General features: G+C 41.0%; 1 protein-coding gene across 1 annotated transcript; it reads right to left on the minus strand.

Moving 5' to 3' along the window:
* Positions 1-9,717: 9,717 nt before the first annotated feature.
* On the minus strand, positions 9,718-10,623 carry LOC149206283 (uncharacterized). Its single transcript, XM_089397642.1, has one exon. It carries the CDS (start codon positions 10,621-10,623, stop codon positions 9,718-9,720), a length of 906 nt encoding a protein of 301 aa, XP_089253768.1.
* Between the last annotated feature and the right edge of the window lie 1,107 nt (positions 10,624-11,730).

Below are 11,730 nucleotides of genomic sequence, written 5' to 3' on the forward strand. Positions count from 1 at the left end.
GTATAACCTAGATGTGGAAGACTGTGTTGCATTAAGCACTAAGGTGGAGAAAGTGCAGGGCCACGATGTCGATGAAATTTGGAAAAAAAGACTTAGCCATTTGCATCACGACGCCTTGAAGATTATGTAGCGAATAACCACTTGGCTCCCAAAAGGAGCACTTAAGAAGCAGGATGTACTTTGTGGAAGTACGCAAAATCCACATTCCATGATCGAGACAAAAAAGCACATGCAGTCCTAGAAAGGATCCACTTTGATGTTTTTGGACCTTTCTCGACATCCTCCACTTCCAGACACAAATATTTTCTCATTTTTATTGATGACTTCCCAAGAAAGTGTTTGATCTTCTTCATGTAGAATAAAGGTGATACATTCTAAAATTTTGTCGAATTCAAGGCACTGGTTAGAAAAAAACCAACAAGAATGTGAAGGCTCTCAGGAGTGATAATAGAGGTGAGTATGTTTCAAATGAATTCAAGAATTTCTTTGTGAAAGAAGGCATTCGACGAGAGTTGACACCACCCCACAGCCCATATCAAGATGGGGTGGCTGGGAGAAAGAACCGTAGCATTGTGGGAGCCGCGAGGGCAATGTTGCATGACCAAGGCCTACCTATGCATTTTTTGGCTGAGGCATGCAACACAACAATATATTTGCAAAACCAGAGTCCTCACCAGATTCTTGGTATGATTACAGAGAGCAAACTTTCTCAGGGAGGAAGTCAAATGTGTCACACTTCAATATTTTTGGAGCCTTTGTTTACTGCCATGTCTCCAAAGAATCAAGGAAGAAGCTTGAGCCAACAACCAAGTTGGGGGTATTTGAGGGTTACACAAAAACTCCACATGTGTTTGCTTTCCATCCCTCAGAATGACAGTTGTGCGAAGGGATTTAAAGTTTGATGAGGAGAAAGTGATGCAGTGCTTTCTTGAGAGGGAGCATCAAATTCCACAAGAAGAGGAGATTTTAGCTCCAAAATAGGAGCCTTACGAGGTTTTGGAGTAGCCACAAATTGAGGAGAAGAGAGTGGAGACATCCACTCAAGAAGATCCATCAAGAGAAGGTATAAAACGAACTAGGGAAGTTGATAGAATTGTGCAGGATGCAAGGGAGAATGTGGGGGCTCCTTCAAATTTGGATAGGTAGAGAAGGTCACTTGATCGGTACACTAGCTACATGGCTCTAATGATTGAGCTTGTAGATATAGAGCCACCCTCTTTTGAGGAAGCAGTAAAGAAACTAGTATGGGTTGATTCAATGGTGGAGGAATATGAATCCATTGTAAAGAAAAATGTTTGGGATGTGGTCCCAAGACCAACAGATAAATTAGTAATGGGTTCTATATGGATCTTCAAGGTGAAGCAGGTAACAAATGGAAGCATAGAGAAGTATAAGGCTAGATTTGTGGTCAATAGGTACTCTCAAGTTGAGGGAATTGAATATGAGGATACATTTGCTCCTGTAGCAAGGTACTCATCCATTAGATCAATTCTTGCACTGGTTGCACAGATCGGGTGTAAGATCCACCAGATAAATGTAAAAGCAACATTCCTTAATGGAGTTATTGAGGAGGAGCTGTACATCGAGCAACCAAAAGGTTTTGAGACATTTGATTGAGAGTCTCATGTGTGCATAATCAAGCGAGCATTGCACGGTCTCAAAGAAGCGCCTCATGCTTGGTACACTAATATTGATAGATATCTCACTGTTTTGGGCTTCACCAAAAGTGAAGCGGATGCAAACCTCTATCATATCTTTGTAGAAGGTAAATTTCTTATTATTTTCTTATATGTTGATGATTTGATTTTAAGTGGTGATGAACAACTGATCAGATCTTGTAAGGAGGACCTTGCAAGGGAATTTGAAATGAAGGACATGGGTCTCATACACTACTTCCTTGGGTTGGAAGTATGGCAAGGCAATGGGGAACTATTTTTGTCTCAAGGAAAGTATGCAAATGAGATACTACATAAATTCTACATGGAGAGTTGCAAACCCATGGAGACACCTCTAGCGATAACCTAGAGGAAGGAGAATACCACTTCAGGTGAGGAGGTGCATGGTACCATTTATTGTCAACTAGTGGGTTCATTAATGTATCTTGTGAGAACATTACCATATATGTGCTATGTAATCAACTAGCTGAGCCAAGCTATGGTTAGGCCAGCCAAATTTTTTTGGAAGGCAACTAAGCATGTTCTATGGTACCTCAGAGGCACTACCTAGTTTGGACTATGGTATAGAAAAATAGAGGGAGTAAAGTTGTGTGGCTTCATAGATGCAGATTGGATAGGGAGTCCATCAGACCCAAAGATTACATCAGGTGGAATTTTCATTGTTGGGTCTGCAACTATTTATTGGTACAGTAGGAATCAAAGATATGTCGTGCTTAGCTCGGCAGAAGAAAAATACATGGTTGCAAGTCAAGCAACATGTGAGGTGATTTGGATGACAAAGATACTTGTTGGACTATTTGGGCAGATGATGTATCCAACTGTGATCTACTGTGATAATGAGAGTTGCATCAAGCTCTCTGATAATCATTTATTTCATGATCGATCCAAGCATATAGATATCTGGTATCACCATTTACGGGATTGTTTGTAGAGGCGGATAATGTTGCTACACTACATTATGACAAAGGAACAAGATGCTGACATTTTGACAAAGGCTTTGTCAAGAGGGAAGTTTGAGCTCTATAGGTGCAAGATAAGGGTGGTTAATAATCCCTTTCTTGCTGAGAGGGAGTGTTGAAAAATGTAGCAAGAAATTCTCAATTTGATTTTTCCTTAATTAAATTGAGAAAATTTGAATTTCCACATCAGTGGACAACTTGGATGCAGTTAACTTGTGTGACATGGCATGTGTCACCTATTTTACTCAGTAAATTCGAGTTGGAGGGATTAGAGTTTAGTTAAGAATGTGTGATTGAAAATTTTTAGCAATAAAGGTCAGTGATCTCAAGTTGTTTTCAGTTGAACTAGTTCCAATTGTTGGAGGAACTAGTGGAAGGTCAGTTGTACAGTGGGACTTCAATCAAACTCAATGATCATCCAGTTAACTGATCAATCAACCCAAACTAGCTAGTGCATGGAGAGAATTTGAGTTCCCCAGTTGTCATGGAGATTCCAAGGTAGTGTAACATTAGTTGTAGACTAGTCTTGAGTGTATAGGTGTTGCATACACTCAAATGATCAACCTTGGGAATTGAGAAATCAATTTTGGAGAAATTCCTAAATAACAGGGACCTAATTTCTCAAGGAATTGTGCAAGGAAATAGGGGCTCAAGCAGAGGAAAGAAATTACTAATTTTGGGTCAAAGCTTCACAGTGAGAAGAGATATAGGTTATTTACTTACAGGTCATGCTCAATTGAGCAAAGAAATTGTAATACATCTCTATTCATCATATTAATGCAAGAAGGCATTGGGGTTTTTAGCATATTTCTTTCCCCAGGAAAAATATTGTGTGCATGTGTGTTATTTCTTATTGCATGTCTAAAAATTTTGTTCTAAATTGTTAACTAGTTTCCTTAAAGAAATAGAGTAGGTTTGTGTTGTGATTTTGATTAAAACTTCATGAGTAGTTGAAAATCTACACCTTAATTTCTACATATTCCAAGGAGCATAACTCACTAGGTTTTTTTTCAATGTCTCTATGAGATGATATAGGTTATTTGGGATTCCTTAAAAGTGTCATCCTATCGAGTGTGCCCTTTCATCCCATAGAGAGATATGTGTCAGCGTCAATTTCATGTGGCTCATGGGCTACTACAGTTTACATATCCTCTCTGTGTGCTCTACCTCCTATCTCTCATGGCTATCTTTGCTTAGCTATGGAACAAAATTCTCTTGAAAGAATGGAATGCCTCTTCCTCCTAGTGGCCCAGTTATAACACATCTTGATAGCCTACTAGTGGTTACATTTGACTATATCAACTCTTAACTAGAGTTACAAAATAGACTCTTCTAGAGCCTTTTACATCACAAACACGTGGCTAACCCCTTTTCCATGAATAATGGAGGCTGACACAACATCCTCCTAAACTATAGGTGTGAAAAATGGAAGGTCAACTTCTGAGTGGCATAACTTTGGCATACAGACTTCGATTGGCGTGATTCTTGCACCATTGGAAAGGTCTCTATGTGTAGAATAGCATGAAAATATGCATACTTATGAAGAAATTTTTTACCCCTAAAAAACGTCGTTTGATGCCTCAAAATTCTCTCAAAAGGTTTCAGACCCCGTTTTGCCAAACTGGGTCCTACCGGTAAAAACTGTCCAATGAGCTGATTCCTCCACCTTTTCCACTCCAAAAGAATTGAGATGGATGAAAAAAAATATAATGATCCAATTCGGATTAACACTTCTAATTCCTTTTTCATACCTGATTCCTGGGAGGCAAACATTTCGTCATTTGTGCTCTAGGTGATGAATGAGAGAATCAACCATAAGACTATATAAGAAAGGGGATAACATGGAACCTTGATGAACACCCAGGGACACCTTGAAGAAGCTTGCCACTCTATCTTTCACCATTTATGCAATCCAAGGTGAGCCAATGCAAATATTTATCCATAGAATAAATTTTGGGTCACAACCCAATTTTCTCATAACTTTGAAAAGAAAATTGTGTCTAAATTTGTTAAACGAATTCACCATATCAAGTTTGATGACCATCCCTTTGTCACCTCATATTTTACTATAATCAATACCTCCTTGGACCAAGATAATATTGTCAATGATTTGTCATTGAGGGATAAATCCTCCTTGATTTTTGGAGATAACCATAGGGAGGACTCTCTTGAGTCTTTTAGCTAATAGCTTGGCAATAATTTTATATGAGACATTGCAAAAGGAAATAGGATGAAATATAAAAAAAGAGGAGGGGTTGGATTCCTTAGGGATTGAGGACAAAATGGAGGAGTTGATTTCTTCCCCTATACAATTTTATTTGAGAAAATAACCAACCATTATGCAAAGGTCTCTCTTTATAATATCTGAAAAAACATTAAAGTGCACTAAAAACCCACCAAGCCAAAGGGATTTATCTGGGATAAAGGAGAACCCACCTATTTTATTACCTCCTTTGTTCGTAGAGATATTAGACAATGATTCATGTCATTAATGATTAAAATTGGGACCTAGATCAACATGTAATATTTAGATGCATCTGATGGCGGATCGGTATGGCTATATAGGCTATAGAAGTGAATGGTGGACTTTGCCTTAATTTGTTGGAAATCATCTATTTTATTGCTTTGCAAAAATATTTCCTGAATGTTGTTTTCCCATTCCCAATTCCTAGCTTGATTATGGAAAATTTGGCATTTATATCACTAACTTGGAGCCAAATAGTATGAGATTTAAGCCTCCATAAATCTTCTTCATCCTTTGATAGGTTTTTTTATTTAGTAAAAACTTCCCTTTCTTGATGAAGAAGATAATTTGTGACCATGTTTGTTTCTTTGGAGGATTTTATTATCTCAATATTTGTTCATACTCTTGAATCACTGCATGTCTGGTAGGCTATGAGGAAATGACATAGGATTTTATTTGCTCCTTTAACCCCTTGATTTTATGCTCCCAGTGTTGAAGCATAAGGGAATGGGTCCATAATTAATGGGAAATGACATTTCCAGCTTGATAGGTCGATGATCAGAACCAATCCAAGGAAGGATATGAGAGAAGACAATAAGACATTGGGCAAGGAAGGAATATGAGATTAGGAACCTATCTAAATGCATTGTTATATGGCCTAGCCTAAACCTCCTATTATTCTAGGTATAACAGTGTGCTATAGGCTTGATATCATTAATCTAAGTTATTTTATGAGATATTTCATGTGCTCTTGGAAGGGATCTTTGATTGGGAAGCCCTCTTTCTTTTCCCATTTATGAAAAGTGCTATTGTAGTCACCCCTAAAGATGTTGAGCGAACCATACTCAATCTCTTTAAGGCAAAAAAGAGAGGACCGACAATCTTGTTTCTTGTAGAAATGCATAGGCATGTAGATATTAGTTAAAGAGCATACCTGATTAGTAGGAAGGTATATGAAATAAGTTACCAACTAGTGAGGAAAAGAGGAAGATTTAAAAATTTTAAGTTGTTGAGGATCCCACGGGGTACATAACCTAGTTGAAGCTCCCTTGGAACTAACAAATACAATCTCTCCTTTTCCACAACTTGTGATGCATTAAGAGGATTTCATAATCCACCATTTTAGTCTCCCAGAGTAGGGCCACTATGGGCCTTTCCTTATTGATTAAGTATTTTACTTCCACCATTCTTTTCTCAGATCCAAGCCCCTTACAATTCCAAGAGATAGATATCATTACTTACTTCTAGTATGGGGTGCCCCTTTAAATGGGGTGGCATTGGTGTCTTTATTGGTTTCCTTGTTGCTAAATTCTATTGTTTTAGGGTCTATAGTGTGTTGGAGACCAAGTTCTTCCTCTTTTTCAATCTTTTCATATATAACCTCCCTATTGGATTTTCTTCTTGATTTATGGGAATGGCTCTCAAGTTATTTTTCTTTTTCTGCTTTAGATTTTTTTTTTTCTATGGAACTTGTGAATATGGAACCTAATTGAGTTTCCCTTGGTGAGGGAGAGTCCTCATCTACTTTAGAAAGATTGTCTTGATGCATTTCTTGATTAGTATTGGGCCTAATTTCTTCAATTGGATTAGGATCTATCACTTGAACAAGGCTAGATATGAGTAGTGGAGGTGGTTCTGCAAAATTCCCCCCTCATCTTCTATTAAACTTAGAACTTCATATCGATTCCATTTCTCACCTTCACTAACTGAATCGCTAGTCCTTTCTCCACTTCCATTGGTCAGTCTTTTAAGGGAGGGAGGTGCCTTTTCTTTAGCTCCATCTTTCTCTAACTTCTTTTTAAGTGCATTTTTCTATCTATTAGGTCATCTTCTTCTCTTTTCCTGCTACCACTACTCACCAAATTCTCCCTATTTGGCTTGCTCCTCTTTCCTTTTTGAGTAGTTTACAGTAAGATGACCATATTCATGGCACAATTTTCACTTAAAATGGATTTGGTCATAATATACCTACTCTAAGTGAGACCAACTATCGATATTGAGATTTACAGCCATCAGGAGACCCTTGTCATGACCAAACTCCACATATATCCAAGCACACGAAAATAAGCCTTCATGGGGCTTTATTCGATTGATATATTTCCCAAGGGCCTTACTTATATTCCTAAACGTGGTGCCATTCCAATAGTGGAGAGGATGGAAGGGGAGTTTCACCTAGACTAGAACAGCAAATGAAACATCACAATCAGGGTTAAATTCCAAGCTCCAATAGTCTAGATAAATCCCTTGGCCCCCCATAAAGTAAGGACCACCTCTAAGATCAAATCATTATAAGCTTTATTCTCACAAAATAAAGTGAAGAAACCCTTTCCAGAGAAGGAGGAGCATATATCTCCTTGGATAAGCGATTTCTAATTCTATTCCACCCATACTTGGACCAATTTTGGGGAAGGCCATAACCCCATGAATTAGCCAACCAAACCCCTTTATGTTAGTTGTGGAGCTCTCAATTTAGCCTGAGGAGCTAATACATCGACCTTCTGAATCTCATCAAGCTTCTTGACAAAGTGAGTGGGATTTTATTTCTCATACTTAGGGTTGTTGGTGACCATAGAGTTAAAGTCCACAATATACAGTCTAGGAGGAGGGGGAGAGGCCTGATTGGTCATGGTTGACCACCCAACTGACTAATCCTGTAGCAAACACAAGGCAAAAAAGAGATGGAGAAATCAAACCCGCTGAGATCTGAACTTACCAATAGTGGACAATAGCCATAAAGATGACATGCTATCCGAGAAAAACTGCCTCACAAAAGCATAATGAGAGCGGAGATTGGAAAGCACATGAGAGGGAGAAAGGAGTGATCGACCACTACCAGGGCCTATGAACCACTAAGGTTGTTAGGGCCATAGGGATATAGAGGTGGACCACAAAGCCATCACATAGAAATATCCATATAAAAATTTTCTTATGATTAAGTTTGTAATTTTCTCCTCATCATACTTTGTCCATGTTTTAGTGTTACTACTATTTTTTTCATTGGGTTCTTTTTTTTTTTTGTAGGCTAAGGTGGTTCTCATTCTATTACTTCGATCAAAAAGAACAATACATCAGTTCATGAAACAGTATACGCCCGCCCTATACGGGAAACCGGGTCTAAATGCCATCTATAATTCTTAATAGCGGCCCAAAAAAAGTATGTCCAAAGTCTAATGGAGTTTGCTAAATAAACTGTACAATCCTGAAGCTTTCTAAAACTATTCCAAAAACCACTGCTTTGACTGTTCTGCATTCTCCTATCTTTGACGTGAACAAAACTATAGCTACAAAATTTATTACTAGTTCTAAACATATCTTAAGTTAATCGTTGCCCCTCGCAGGTTGTTGCATCGCCTCTGTCACTTGCTCCTGCTGCTCCGGTGTTAGAATGTGCTGGATGGTGGTCAACTGCTCCTCCATCCTCATCATAGCTTCCTCTTGTTTCAGCATCGCAACTCTCAGGAAACTCAGTTCCAGGCGGATGTCCGGGCCTCCTTTTGCCAGGTTCACCATTTCCTTCGAAACTTGTAGCAGCGCCTTGGCCAAAATTCCCTCCATCACCCAGTAGAGGTGGAGGGACTGTTTGTAAAGGGACATGCGCCCTCTGGTTTGGCCTGGGTCGTGAAGCAAAAAGGTCCAGTCCTCAACTTCCTCATCAGACTGGTCTTGTGTGGCTTCTTCTTCGAGCTTTTGCATTACCCTACGGACCGCCTGGTTGGAGAAGCGCAGAAAGGCCTGTTCAGCTTTGCGCACCCTATCCGTAACAGTCTCTTTCATCTTCCTGCTCCTACCTGGACCCCTCCTGGACGTTTCCCCTGCCTCCTCTCCATGTTTCGCATGCCCCCAGGCTCTCTTACTGGCTCTGTCATTATCTTTGCCTTCAGCCGTGGCACGTTTCCTTAACCCGTAACGCTGCAGCCTCATATCCTCTGTGTCCGCCGATTTCCTTATCTTCTGCTCGGTTCTGTCTACGAACAGGTGTTCTGGTTGGCATCCGCTTTCCTTCGTCCCAACCGGGATGAGGGTTTCCTCAGAATCCTCCTGAATCTCCCATACCGAGAAGGAAGGCTCCTCCTGAATGCGGTTCTTGCCCTTTCCATCGCCGGTATCCTTCCCTGCAGTCTGATGCTCCTTCATCATTCTTTGTTTCTGTCTGGTCTCCATAAAATCCAGGGAATCTCTCCTCTTCAAGCCCTGGTTTCTAGGCCCGTGCGCTACTGTTCTATTCTTCTCAATTAATTCCTCCCCTTCTACCCAACTAGCAATCTCGCGTAAGTCCTGTACCGTCCTCCTGCTGCTCTTATAGGGGGTATTGAAGGCCGCGGGGGTGCAGGAGATCCCGGAAACCGAGTTCCGCCCGTCCCTCACCGGTGACCCACTACTGCCTGCCATCTTGTCATAATTCACGCCATCTGTTGTGAGACCTGATGAACCGCCTCCATCTCCCGTCATAGTTCGGGTAATTATAATCTCGCGATGGATGAATTCCTTCCCCACTATTTCTCCAGCCACCGTAGTACCATCCCCCCAATCGCCATCCTTCGTCCTACTGACAGGCATGATGATTTTATTAAGACCCGATTCCATCCTAATCTTCCATCTGCCTCTCCACGCTTCCCTATTAATCCGCTCTGCTGGATCGCACCTTACCCTTCGTGGCTTGAGCATGATCCGTCTTGATGAGGTCTGCCAACTCCTTCCACTCCTCGTTGCCTTCAATGGTTCTCCATTGCCTATCAATGGAACTGCCACGTCCCTTACAGCCGCAATTCGCTAACCAGTCTGCCACCTGATTCCCTTTTCGCCGCACATGACTCGTGATGCTGTAGTCGATGCGTTTAATCAAGCCGGATATTTCTTGGATGATTCCTGCCGTCCGCCAACTTTTGGTTACTTTCTCCCAACCTTGCCCATTGTTGAGTCTCCTCACCGTGTCCACAGCCAGTTGCGAATCCCCAGTGATTTCTAGGTTGGTGTATCCATTCCTGATAGCAATTCTTAAACCTTGGTGCAGGGCCCAGAATTCAGCCTCATTATTAGTCATTTGGCCTCCCCATTCGGCATAGATCCACCTGACTTGATTGTTGCTGTCTCTAAAGATCCCTCCAAAACCAGCGTCTCCCGGATTACCCTTCGAAGCCCCGTCAAAGTTAAGCTTGATAAATTGATCCCGAGGGTATGAGAAAATCTCTGGACTCTGAGTTCTCATGTCATTGTTGGCCGAGCATTTGTAATGCACCATATCCAATTTTAAGTTTAGTTTATTCAGGATGGCCTGTTCTTCCGCAGTAGTTTTCCAATCCTCACTGTCCCATTTCTCTACTAGAATGGTCTCCCTCGTGTAGTCTACCACCTGCGCCCAGACAACTTCTGGAGAATTAGCCCGACTCTGAAATATTCTCCTATTCCGTTCTTTCCAGACCGTCCAGAGAATGAAAGAAGAAGTCAGATTCCAAGCCCTCTGAACAACTCGGCAATTGAAGGTTTCCTTATTCCACTGATAGATAGCATCTTTAAATTCTCTCATGATAAGCCCTGGTTTATTGAACAATTGTTTGGCCAAGATCCATAAGCTCTTAGTGTATGGGCAACGAATTAGAAGATGGTCTCTCTTCTCCTCATCATTTTTGCATAGGTAGCATTGTGAGGGGCCCTGGAACCCCTTTTTTTGGATACGATCCCAAGTCAAAATTTTATTCTTTGTGGCAAGCCAGATGAAAATAGCCACCTTAGGCCACCAGTTGGATTCCCATATAAGTTTCCATTCCCAATTTCTGTCTCCTTCGTTTTGAGACCCCATTAGAAAATAGGCCTCCTTGGTAGAAAAGATTCCCTTCATTGAACTCCCCCATCGAAGGATATCTTGCCCTTCGCGGACTCTGAGCTTCCTTGATTCCATTTCCTTCCGGTAAGCTTCTTGAATATCAGGATTTAGACTCTAATCCCATTTTATCGGCTCCTCCCATACCCTCCATCCATCCGGAGTGTCATTTGCTTTCCAATAATCCTTTACTTTCCGTCTAATCCTAGCATTGTTTTCATAGACTTGGGAAAGTGCTTGGACGCTGTTCAGTCTTTCTCGTTGCTGCCAGCTATCTTCCCAGAAGTTTGCCTCTGCTCCTCCTCTGATTTCCCAGAAAGTGTGTTTTGCAATCAAATCTCTGTTCTGAGAGGCTAATTCCCAAATGTTAGATCCACGGGGGTTTCTTGTGTTCTTAGAATGTCAACCTGTGTGTTGGGCATTCTGTATTTGATCCTCCAGATAATTTTCCATAGATCACTTCCTCCACTAAGCCATCTCCACCATAGCTTGGCTCCCAGGACCTTGTTCAGGATTTCCGGGTCCCTTAATCCCAACCCTCCTTGTTCTTTTCTTTCAGTGAGTTGATTCCATGAGACCAAAGCCCATTTTTTCTTTTGATCAGTTCCACTCCATATAAATTTGCGGATGATTTCTCTGATTTTAGCACAAACCCCAGCAGGGGCAGCCATAATCGATAAAGGATAGATAGGGATAGCCTGAAGTACCGACTTAGCCAGGATAATTCTACCAGCAATATTCAGGACTCTGAACGACCAATTGGCAATCTTTCTATTGAGCTTGTCCAGCAATCCTTGCCAGTTTTTCAATTTT

The sequence above is a fragment of the Pinus tabuliformis genome, chromosome 1_2 (assembly GCF_031772625.1).
Source record: "Pinus tabuliformis cultivar Carrire ecotype Pingquan chromosome 1_2, CPIR1, whole genome shotgun sequence".
NCBI classification, from domain to species: Eukaryota; Viridiplantae; Streptophyta; class Pinopsida; order Pinales; family Pinaceae; genus Pinus; species Pinus tabuliformis.

What these genes read in the sequence shown, in the direction of transcription:
- LOC149206283 (XM_089397642.1), bottom strand. Translation starts at nt 10,623, where the DNA reads ATGAGAGAATTTAAAGATGCTATCTATCAGTGGAATAAGGAAACCTTC.